At 37.0% G+C, this 12,765-nt stretch overlaps 1 protein-coding gene across 1 annotated transcript in view; it reads left to right on the plus strand.

The window, feature by feature from the left end:
• The window catches only part of LOC114325185 (probable multidrug resistance-associated protein lethal(2)03659), a 276,165-nt gene that overhangs the window by 167,368 nt on the left and 96,032 nt on the right, over positions 1 to 12,765 (plus strand). Inside the window, exon 4 of the mRNA XM_028273181.2 lies at positions 6,177 to 6,371. Coding sequence (XP_028128982.2) covers positions 6,177 to 6,371 — 195 coding nt within the window. The remainder of the gene's footprint in view (positions 1 to 6,176; positions 6,372 to 12,765) is intronic.

Below are 12,765 nucleotides of genomic sequence, written 5' to 3' on the forward strand. Positions count from 1 at the left end.
ACTGCAAAAATCCCCGCTTGGGCTCCCCTACCATTAAAAGTAAAATATTGCAAAACCTCTAAATGTTAAAGAACCGCTTGGATAGACACGAAATTTGGCATACACATAGCTAACAAGTCAAAGAAAAAAAGTGATATCGTGCCGATGTGTGCTTTTGTCCTAGGGGTGAGTTTCGCCCCCTTTTGGGGGTGAAAAATATATGTTCGAAATAAGTCCGGAAATGGATAAAATGACTAATTCTAAGCAACTTTTGTTCTATAAAGTTTTTTCACCAAGTTAATACTTTTCGAGTTATTTGCGAGTGAATATGTTAATTTTTCTACAAAATAACCACGTTTTCAGACGGTTTTTGTCAAATAACTCATAAAAGTAAGTATTTGGTCGCAAAAAATTCTTAACAAAATTATAGCACGTATAAAAGTGAAAAACATGGTGTATATATTAGGTCACTATATCTAGTAGAAGCAGAGTTATAGCTAATGAAAAATAGGTTCATATTCGTCAAATTCCAAATCGAATATTTTAACGTGCCATAACGAAAAATGAAGCACTTTTTTGGGAAATACTCATTTTAACCTTTTCAGTGTTTAAAAAATGCTTATTTTTATTTAAAAAAATATTTTAGCATCAAAAGTAAACAAATTACGCTCTAAATAAAGTTGGTCCCTTTTTTTGGTAAGAAATCGGGAAAATCACCCCCAATTAGCATTTCAAATGAACTTAATTGTTACCACTTCACAAGTTTTTTACTCGCGTATGTATTGATCATATGATCTGTAAGTTTCATCGGTGCAAAGTCCTTATTTCTGAAAGAGCTGTAGTTAAAAGGGCTTGAACGAGTCACTTATCACGAGTGTATGCAAGTTTGGAAACACCAAATCTTAACCACATTTTGTCTTACAAAAAAACAAAAAATACAAAATTTTCAGAAAAGTAAAGCCGACTTTTTTATTGTTTAAGATTTTAGGTATCTCTAACAATTTTTAAGTTATTTTGAAAAAAAAAATTTTTTCAAAATTAAAATTTTTAAAAATTTTACTTTAAAACCAAATTTTTTAAAAAATAAGCACTTTGAATCGATGAAACTTACAGATAATATAAGAACAACATACCTAAGTAAAGTAGCTTGTGAAGCGATAACGATTAATTTCATTTAAGTTGCTAATTGGGGGGTGATCGATCTTCCTGATTTTCTTTGCCAAAACAAAAGGGACCAACTTTATTTTGAGCGTAACTTGCTTACATTTGATGCTAGAAATTGTTTTTATAAAAACAGAGATAAAGCTTTTTAACACTTTAAAAAAGTTGTAATGTGTTTTCCCCAAGAATGCTTCATTATCTGGATATTTCAAATTGAATTATTCTATTTGGAATTTTTCAAATATGAACCTATATTTCATTAGCTATAACTCTGCTTTTGCTAGGTATATGGACCTAGTATATACACCGTTTTTTCACTTTTTTATAGGCTATAGTTTTGCTAAGAATATTTTTTTCGACAAAATGTTTACGTTTTGAGTTATTTGAGAAAAACCGTCCAAAAACGTGGTTATTTTGTTGAAAAATTAACATATTCACTTGCAAATAACTCGAAAAGTATTGATTTGGTGAAAAACTCTATAGTACCAAAGTTGCTTAAAATTAGTCAGTTTATCCATTTCGGGACTTATCTTGGACATATAATTTTTCACCCCCGAGATGGGGTGAAACTCACCCCCAGGGCAAAAGCACACATCGGCACCATATCACTTTTTTTTGTTTTACATGTTAGCTATGCATATTATGCCAAATTTCATGTCAATCCAAGCGGTTCTTTAAAATTTACAGCAAAAACCGTGAAAGAATGGACTACAGGCGTTTTAAAACGGTTGGCCTGCGCGAACCTGCTTTGATTATGTTCGTGTACATTTAAAGATGTGCATTCATTTTGAAAACGTTTAAAAGCGGGTCCGCGCGGTTTAACCGTAAGCGGAAACCGCTTCCACTGTGTTCGCCGACTAAGGGCCATATCTTTATCAATTTCATCCATCGTTTGGAATTTTAACTAACAATGTAAATTTAACACATTTTTAAACAATTTAATGAGTTTATACCCAGGTATTTTTTTTATAATCCAAGCTGTAAGTATAATAAACTTTGCATTTTAACCATCTTCTTCTTCTTAAGGTGCCGAGACCGCTTGCCGATCGTTGACTCTCATATTTCCTAGCATGTTGACAATCATTGTCTTATTTACAGCCGCACGAAATAATTCAGTGCTAGTTTTCCCAAACCATTGGCGTAGCTTTTTAAGCCAAGAAGTTGTACGGCGGCCCACACTTCTTTTTCCCATTATTTTACCTTGCATGACAAGGTGAAATATATCATATTTTTCTGGGTGACGCATTATATGACCAAAGTATTTCAATTTACGCCATTTAACCGTGTTCACTACTTCACAACTTTTATTCAAACGTTGCAAAACCCTTTCGTTTGTGATTCTTTCTACCCAACTGATCTTCAGAATACGGCGGTAAGACCCACATCTCAAATGTTTCTAGGTTTTTTAAAAGCGATTCTGTCAAGTTCCATTCTTCAACCCCGTAAAATATTACTGGGAATATATAGCATCGAACTATTCTTATGCTGATTTCCAAATTGGAGATCATGACTGCACCGGATTTTCTTAAAATTCATAAAACTTGTTCTTGTTTTGGCAATTCTACTTTTTATTTCTGTACTAGGGTTCCAGCTTTCATTAATATGAGTACCCAGATATAAAAGATAACTTACGCGTTCAATAGAGTCATTACCAATTGTTACATTATAGTTATTATTATTTACGGCTGCCTGTTTACTAATAACCATAAACTTTGTTTTTCTTGCGTTGAGTTTGAGTCCAATATATCACGCCAGTATTTTACGTTCATATATACCCACCATTTGGTTCAATAACGCTTGAAGATGTTCAATTGATCCTGTCACTAACAAGGTGTCATCTGCGTATCTGATATTGTTCATAAGCACGCCATTAATGAGTATGCCCTCTTTTGCGTTTTCCAACACTTCATTTAAGATTGCTTCAGCGTAAAGATTAAACAGCATTGGTGACAATCTACAGCCTTGTCGAACTCCACGCTTGATTTTTACTTCTTCAGAGCACTGATTTCCAACCCTAACTCATGCAGCCTGGACTCTGGCCCCAATACAAATTTGCGATTATTCTAATGTCCCTACCGTCCAGACCGCAAGTCTTGAGAATATTTTTTCATGGCGAACTTTATCAAGAACCTTCTCAAAATCAATCGCGCACATGAAAACGTCATGACTTACATCTCTGCATCTTTGAATTAAAACGTGGGTTGCAAATAGTGCATCACGCGTTCCAAGGCCACAGCGAAAACCGAATTGAGTACCTACTTGAGATTCTGTCCTCAATTTTTTTATATGTTCTTTGATGCATTATTCTGAGAAAAGTTTTCAATTCAATACATGACTCATTAGGCTAATGGTGCGATAGTTGCTGCATTTTGTTGCTGTGTGTTTTTTGGTAGTACAACAATAAATGAGGATTTAAGCCAGTCTTTAGGAATTTTTCCGCTTTCGTTGAATAATTTCGTAAATATCTTTATGCCCTCGGCACCTAAAAGCTTTAGTGTTTCTACGTAAATTCCATGTGGTTCGATCGCCTTGCCATTTTGCATTCTTTATAGCGTATTGCACTTCTTCCTTAGTTATTGGAGGACAGCTTATGTCATTTAGCGTTTCCAGTTCGCTTCTTTCATCATCGAATAATTCTTTTATATATTCAGTCCATCGTATTAGTTGTCCTTCGATATCGATTATAATTTTTCCATTTTTATCTTCGAGATTAGTGGAGTTTTACATTTTTTATTTAGTCCTGCAACTTCTTTCAGTTTTTTGTACATATTGAATGGGTCGTAGATACGCTCGTAGTTCTCAATTTCTTTAAACGGGCTCCACACTCTCGGCGCGAAGTTACTTCGCCAAAGTTGGCCGAAGTCCGAAGTACCGTCAATACCCACTCGTTCTACTTCGCGAGGAAGTGTGATACCGAGAAAGAGCGGTGCGATACCGACCAAGATCCCTTTGACTCGGACGCGCCAGACCGACAGAGAATGGAATTAGAACGAAGTGAGGCAAAGTTGTACAAAGTGGCCGTCTACACTCTCGTACTTGTTAAACCTCGATCGACTTCGGCTAGAGTGTGGAGCTCGCTTTACATTTTTGTTTATGCAACTCTGACTTAGCTGATCTTATCTTTCTTCGAATAATACTATTTAACTTTTTGTATTCTGTCAGATTAGCATTCTTATATTTTCTTAGGCGGCAGAATTCCGAAAAAATTGGCTACAATGAACCTTCGTGGCCATTCGTAAAAAACCAAACACTAAATTGTGTGACCAACATAGACTGATAAGCCTAATTAATCATATCACCAAAGTCTTCACCAAAATCATACTACAACAAGTGTAAAGCGAAAATCAATGAGTCACAATTTGGTTTTAGGAACGCTTTGTGCGTTGTAGATTACTCGAAAGCCTTTGACAATGTGAGACATGACCAACCAATTGAAATTCTACAAAGCATAGGAATTGATGATAAGGACATCCGAATTGTGACAAGTCTCTACTAGAATCAGTCAGCCAGGGTAGAAGTCGGCAATGCGTCCACAGAGAGCATTGATATCAGAAAAGGTGTGCGACAGGGATGTGTTCTCTCCCCTATCCTTTTTAATATTTACTCCGAACAAATTTTTAAAAAAGCACGGGATGAAGCAAACGAAGGCATAAAAATCAATGGAGAATTGACAAATAACATCCGATATGCGGACGATACAGTCGTCCTTGCCAGTAATATCGATGAACTTCAGTATCTTATGGACAGAGTACAAAGAGCGAGTGAAGAAAGAGGACTTAACCTCATCATAAATAAAACAAAATGGATGCTGGTCAGGAAAACTCAAAAACCTGCCAGACAATTGAAAATAAAAAACCAACTAATTGAACACGTTTACTTGTGTATATACCTTGGAACAGTCATCAATTCGAAATGGGATCAAACAACCGAAATACGATCTAGAACTGAGAAAGCCAGAGCAACATTTAACAACATGAAAAATATATTCACCCATTCCGACATATCTCTCCCACTAAAAATGCGGCTGCTAAAGTGCTATGTATTTCCAGTCTTGCTGCGTGGCGCAGAGGCATGGATACTGACGAAAACATTAATGAGAAACCTGGAGTCATTCGAAATGTGGGTGTATCGATGTATCCTCAAAATATCCTGGACGAGTCACATCACCAACGTAGAGGTACTGCGCCGAATGGGAAAACAAAAAGAAATCTCTTTCACAATTAAGAAACGGAAACTTGAATACCTCGGTCATATTATGAGACATGATAAATATCATATACTCCAACTGATAATACAGGGTAAAATAAAAAGCAAACGCGGACCCGGAAGAAGACACTCATGGCTTCAAAACTTACGCCAATGATTTGGACTAACATCGATCGAGTTATTTAGAAACGACGCAAACAAAATTAAAATTGCTATGATGATAGCCAACGTCCGCAACGGACAAGGCACATGAAGAAGAAGAAGAAGATATTTTCTTCTTGCATACATTAAATTCAATGTCTCTTCCGTCATCCACTGTTGCTTATTTTAACCATGGTCAACTTTTAACTTTTAATAAAACGGGATAGTTCCCGGAAGTTGGCAGTATATCATCTAGTTAAATAACTTAACGTAAACTGGTGTAGTTGGTATAAAATTTAGGTAATTAAGAATTAAGATTCTAAAAATCCAAAAGGATTACATTCATTGTTCAGAAGGAACGTTTTCGGACTTATCAGTCCATCATCAGTGAACTCCGTGTCCTTACAAAATTGTGGCTATTTTGTCTTGGTTTCAAGAAAAAGAAACTACGTACTTACCTATCCGTTTACCATGAAATTCCCTGTCCACCCCGAGTATTTCATTTCCTCGGTACCACCCATATCTGAGAGGCATTCCTATATCTGCCATCTTGGGTGGTGCCCAATGGTGGATATAGTATTCGTGCATGGGGTTGGTAAATTAGACTTGTTTAAAATCTAATAAACATATCGTGTAATTTGAATGAATATTCATAAAAAAAACTCTGAAAAAGTATTTTTCTCTTTTAGGAAACACTACTGTAGGTCAATTAGTAAATTTATTATCCAATGACGTAAGCAAATTTGACCAGTTATTTGGTTTGACTCATTACGCCTGGATAGGGCCAATCCAAGTCGCTCTTGGGACGTGGCTATTGTATAGAGAGATTGGAGTGAGTGCCTTTTTTGGTATGGCGTTCCTAGTGGCGTTCGTCCCGCTTCAAAGTAAGTATACTATTGCGATTTTATTTTTATCATATGGCATACAATAAGAACATTTAATTAAAAAGCAATACAAAACGTTACATGAGTATTACAAAGAAACATCTAATGCATTAGTATTATGTAAAACACTTTTGGTCGCATTCGGGAACTCATCAAAAACTCCAGGGAATCCGCCTTCGGGGACATTCTTCAACAATGTGACTGACGATCTGTCGTTGCGCACCACAGTCACACTCAAGAGTAAGGGATTTTCCACAACTGTGTAAGCTGTCAGCTGTCTGCTTTTTCTTATTCTGTTTAGCGTTGTTCATGTTTTGCGGGACAGTTCAAAGCCTAGCAGTTTCTGATCGATACAGGCCATTGGATGTGCTTCCTGTGGTGAGTTGCTCTCCCATTGTCTTATCCAAGCATTGGTGAGGTCGAAATGTTCCTGATGTAAGGAGGTGGCCCTCAACAATGGAGGATATGTGGAGCATAGTCTGTTCATTTCGATAGCAAGCTTATCATGGTGGATGGCTAGTTGATGCTTAGCCTCGATTTTTCGATATACTCTGAGAATGAGTGACTTCTTCGTAGTTTAGGAGCTGGAATGTAACTCTGAATGGGAAACCAATAGTACGGTGTTGGTCTAATTGTACCTAAGATCATTCGAATTGTCTGGTTTAATTGGGTGTCAATAATCTTCGTGTGTTTGCTATTGAGCCATACCGGGGAAACATATTCAGCCGCCGAGTATACAAGTCCGAGAGCGGATGACCTGAGTACGGAGACTGAGGATCCTCATGTGGTGCCACACAGCTTTTGGATTATGTTATTTTGCGTCTTCAGTTTTTCTGCCATTCTTTGTAGGTGTTCTTAAAAACTTGAAATTCTGTCAAGAGTCACTCCAAGATATTTTGGTATTGAATTATGAGTGAATAGTCTGTTTTCAAAGTGAACGGAGAGTTTTTTATTGGCTTGGGCATTATTCAGATGGAAACAGCATACTTCGGTTTTCGTTGCATTGGGCCGTAGCCTGCATTAGCGAAAGTATTCACCCATAACGGCAAGGTCATCCGTCATTATTGTTTCTGTAACATCCATGTTATTATGTCTTGCTGCAGCGGCCCAATCATCAGCGTAGCCAAAGTTCTGCGAAATTGTCCACGATGTATAAATTAAACAGTAAGGGTGCCAAAACAGTTCCCTGTCTCAGATCATTCCTGAGCTTCATTTGGGTACTTTTTAAGCTGCCCATTGTGACCTAAAAAGGTCTGTCGGTGAGTTTGGTCACCTTTTGATACGGGATAGCACGGATTAGTTTGCAGATTAGTCCTTGTCTCCAGACGGTATCGCATGCAGCTGATGGGTCAATGAAAGCAACGGATGTTTTTTGCCTTCTTTGAAAACCTGCCTCAATATGTGTTGTTAGGGATAAGATCTGATGTGTGTAGCTGGTGTTAGGTCTGAACCCTGCTTGCTCTATAAGTAGCAATCCAAATATGTTTTAATTAATTCTGTTGTAGATTAATCGTTCCAACAGTTTAGACACAGCTCTACTATAATAATAATAATATTGTATGGCATTTTTGCCGGGGAGATCCTTTCGGACAGTTCCGGCGGCATTTACATATTTAACCCTGTTTCAAGTAACTAGTGCCGATGTACACTAGCCCAGGGGGACCGACGGCTTAACGTGCTCTTCGAGGCACGGTGAGACGGCTCGTGTCATTATTGGAAATGAAAATGGTTTGTCTTTGGCAGTGCTTGAACCCACGTGCACTGGCGTATGAGGCCAGCGGTATTGCCGTTACTCCACGGCCGCTCACGATGCTCTACTACTGCGATTTTACTGGAATACAGAGTAGTCATTCAATATTTATGTGTTGTATATATGTGTGTTAATATAAAAATAACTTAAAATTATAATGCATGTAGCTCACATCTTCAAAATATCAGCAAGTTCGTAGAATAACACATTTAACAGAAAAAACATTGGAAGAAAAAAATCATCAGTATTTCTAGATATAGCGTAAGCATTTGATATAGAATAACATGAAGGCTCCATTTACAAATTATATTTACAATACAATATTTTCAACTACTAGAATCCTACACCTTAAATAGTTATTAAAAAAGATTCTTTATAGTTAAACAAGAGGATACATACTCAGAACCAAAAAAGATCAAGACAGAACTACCACAGGGTACTGTATTGGGACCGGTACTTTACCCTTACCAATGATATTCCTAATCTGGATGAAGATAAATAGTCATATATGCGCAAATTGGAAAAAATCAAAAGAAGTTGCACGAAAACTGTTAACTTCAGTTGTTAGGCGTATTGCTCGTTTGTCTTTATTGTGCAGAAACCGGTAATAATGTAAAACGAAAAGTTAGTATGTATAAGTTCAACAAAAAATGGATAAAAATAATGTTGTCTATATGTGATCGAATAGTTGAGGAAGGCCTGAAAGTAAAGATAAGGCAGCGTTTAGGCGCCGCGATAAATGCGAGGAATTTATCGTAACGATCGAGTTGTTTCAATTTATCGTCGTGTGTAAACGGTACATCGCAGCGATTTATCGCTGGTTTAGACGCCGCTATAAATGCGAGCAATTTAATGTAACGATCGAGTTGTTTCAATTTATAATCAATCGCTACAATATATCGCAGCGTCTAAACAAGCTCTAAAAAAATCAATAAACAGTAGCAATTTACCGTCACAATAAATTGCTCTCATTTATCACGGCGTCTAAACGCTGCTTAAGTAAGAGTGTGGTGAGGCGTGCATTGAAAGAAGAAGAATGCTGAGGACAAAGAAGTACAGTACAAGTTATATGAGGAGTTGCACCAATCCAGTTAATAGTAAATGATAGGGTGACTATATATAATAAAAATAACAGGGTTATAAAGAAGATCAGGAAGGAAAGCAGAAAAACAGTGTGACACATTAGTAGAGAGGGGGGTCCGTAAAAAGAACTAAAACAAATTGGAGGAGGACGCTCATCCCCAACAAAGAAACCTGGATTAACTGCAAATTTAGACTACCAATTTTTATTTCACACAATTTTTGACAGGTCATAGGACCTACTATATTAGAATTAAAAAGACCACTGATGATCGATGTATAATGTGTGTGCGAAGAACTGGTAAAAAGATAGGAAGGGTCACACCTGAAAACACAACGAAGGAAGTTATAGCTAGCACAGAATACTTTAACATAACAGTAAAGAGTACCACGGAAATTATAAAAAATAAAATGAATATTAGAGGATGCAACAAAATAGGCAAAACTAAAGAACATAATATACAGAACAGAGACAAAAGCGACATACTCGGAGTGAAAGCTAAAAGAACATAAGCAACTGAACAAATAGGATAAAGACAAAAGCGACATATGTACTTGAAGTTACACTCGATAAGAGTAGTCCCGAGTATGCCGTAATACCGGATTTACACTCAGTCCTGTTGGACAGGGAATTGGACAGGGAAGTGGGCAGCGTGAATTTGTAAATAGCTCACTCGCGCTGCCGCTGCTTGTGAGGTCATGAATGTGGACATTGCCGACATTGGTAAGGACTGGTGTGAACACTTCACTCGCGTCGATATCGTATTTCGGGCAATATTTCTGACAGTGGCATTAACAGTGGCAAATGCTGAGTATAAATCCGGCATAAGAGATAGAGATGTTTAGTGGGTAAGATAAGGCTGGCACACTTGGCGTGAAATACCTGAAGCTACACTATGCTAGAGCAAAAGTAAATGCGCTAGGATGAGCAATAGTTTCATCTAAAAAACATTAGAAAAATGTTTGTATTTGTACATATTCACAATGAAGGCATTTGTAGTCTGGTTTGTATTAGTTCAACGATATAATCGATAAAAACGGTATCGTAACTATCATGAACAGAATTGAAGCATTGGAAATGTGGATTCATAGACGGATGCTGAAGATACCCTGGACAGCAAGAAAAACTAATGAAGAAGTACTAAAGAGGGCCAACAAAGATAGAGAACGGCTAAAGAGTGTTAAACATCGAAAAATGTCTTATCTGGGACATATAGTGAGGGGAAGTCGATATAAAATATTACAACTGATCCTTAAAGTCAAAATAGAGTGCCGTAGACCTGTAGGAAGAAAACAAGTTTCTTGGTTAAAAAACATTCGTGAATGGACTCAGATATCAAATGCAGGACAATTATTCCATATTGCAGAAGATCGAGAAGCCTTCGCAATGGTGATCGCCAATATCGGATAATTCTGATATGGCACGTGAAGAAGAAACTATTTTAATGATGTCGATGTGGAAAGTACAAAAGCGGGTAAAAAATTAGTAGTCCAGAAACTGAAATTTTTCACCTCGCAATTTTTACAGAATAGATCAATTTGCTTGAAAATGTGAGAGTAAGTAGTGGATAGTCCATGGATCAAAATCTATATGATGCCGACAGGCGCTTTTACCATGGGGGTGGTTGCCGCCCCATCTCGTGGTTGGAAATTTTTTATTATATTTTGACCACAAACGGTAATAAAAACATTGATTCTAAGCAAAAAATGTTCTATACATTTTTTTGATAAAATTAATAGTTTTTGATTTATTCACTATCGAAAGTGTTAGTTATATAATATAATAAGCGAGTCTTCTACAGCTGTCGCCGCTTCTCGCATCCTAATTTCCAGCGATTTCTGTCGAAGCAATCTTCAGTTTTTAAGTCTCTGTCGGTCATTGCATCTTCGACATCTTCTCTCCAGGATCGTCTTGGTCTACCTCGTTTTCTTCTTGTGGGTGGAGTCCATTTTTCTATTTTTTTCGGCCATCTATTTTCAGGCATTCTCTGAAGGTGTCCATACCAGTTAAGTCTTTTGGCTTCGATTGTGTCTATTATATCTAGATCGATTTCCATTTGTCTCCTAATATCTTCGTTTCTCACCCTATCAAGTCTAGTGAGTCGGCAACATCGTCTCCAATAGTTCATTTCCATCGCCTTGATTTTTGACTTGTTTCTTTGGTTGATTTCCCAGAGTTCAGCGCCGTACAACCCAATACTTTCTATTATTGTTTTATACATTCTTCTTTTATTTTCTTTTGTTATTTTATTACTCCACAATAGTCCGTGTAGCTGTCTGGTGGCTGATCTTGCTTGGCCAATCCTGGAATGTATTTCGTCGTTACTCCCTGCTTTTGAAGATATTTGGACTCCTAAGTATTTGAAGACTTCTGTTGGATTTATAGTTCCCATTTCAATTTGTAGACGTTCTGGTGTTTCTCCTACAACTAAGTACTCGGTTTTTTGTATATTAATTGTAAGGCCCCACTTAGTGTACTCCTTTTCCAGTTTTCTGAGCATATAGTCTATATCACTCTCGTCTTCAGCTAGAATGGCTTGGTCGTCAGCGAAGTGTATTGTGTACAATCTATCGTCATCGATTGGGATGCCCATATTGCAGCACTTTCTTCTCCACAGTGAGAGTGCCTCATTTAAATATATTTTAAAGAGTGTAGGTGCCATGCAGCAGCCTTGCTTTAGGCCCTTACTAATAGGAATTTCTCTCGTTAATTTGTTTCCAGTTTTAATGTTTACCGTCATATTTTTGTAAAGCTGTTGTACTGCTTGTATATTTTTTTTTGCTTATTCCTTGTTTTTCCATTGCTATCCAGAGCATTGAAAGTGGTACACTATCGTATGCCTTTGTCAGATCAATAAAAACTATATGGGTGGAAAGGTTGTGGACTAATCTTTTCTCAATAACTTGCTTTATAGAAAATATGCTGTCCATACAGGATCTGCCTGCACGAAAGCCATTTTGTTCTTCTACATCTGTCATCTCTTTTTCAATTTTATTTTTTATTATTTTTCCATAGAGTCTCGAGAGTGAGTTTATGACACTAAGCCCCCTGTAGTTTGAACAATTTTTTCTATCTCCTTTTTTGTATATATTGTTAATATGTGCTTTTGTCCACTCATGTGGTAAATCATGACCTTTATAGAATAAGGTGAAAACATACGCAAGTAGTTCTCGTAATACTTGTGGGCTGTGTTTTAGTAATTCGTTCGGTATTCCTTGTGGTCCGCATGACTTTCGATTTTTTAGAGTTCGTATTGCATTCTCGACTTCCTGTACTGTTATTTCATCGTCTTCATCGTATTCTACTTCATATGTTGTTGTACTGATGTTCGTGAATTGCGGTCTTGTTTCAGTCAAAAGTTGCGAGTAATGTTCGATCCAAGATCTTTCTTCTACTAGTCTCTTTTCTGTTTGTTCTCAGATTTTTTATCGTTTTCCATGCTTCTCTTGATCTTGTTGACCCTATATATTTGTTGAGCTCTTCGCATTTACTTTCCCAGGAATTATTTTTTGCTTTCATTACTAGATTTTTTACTTCTCTGTTTGATCTTGCATACGTTCGTC

The sequence above is a fragment of the Diabrotica virgifera genome, chromosome 9 (genome assembly GCF_917563875.1).
Source record: "Diabrotica virgifera virgifera chromosome 9, PGI_DIABVI_V3a".
Classification (NCBI taxonomy): Eukaryota; Metazoa; Arthropoda; class Insecta; order Coleoptera; family Chrysomelidae; genus Diabrotica; species Diabrotica virgifera.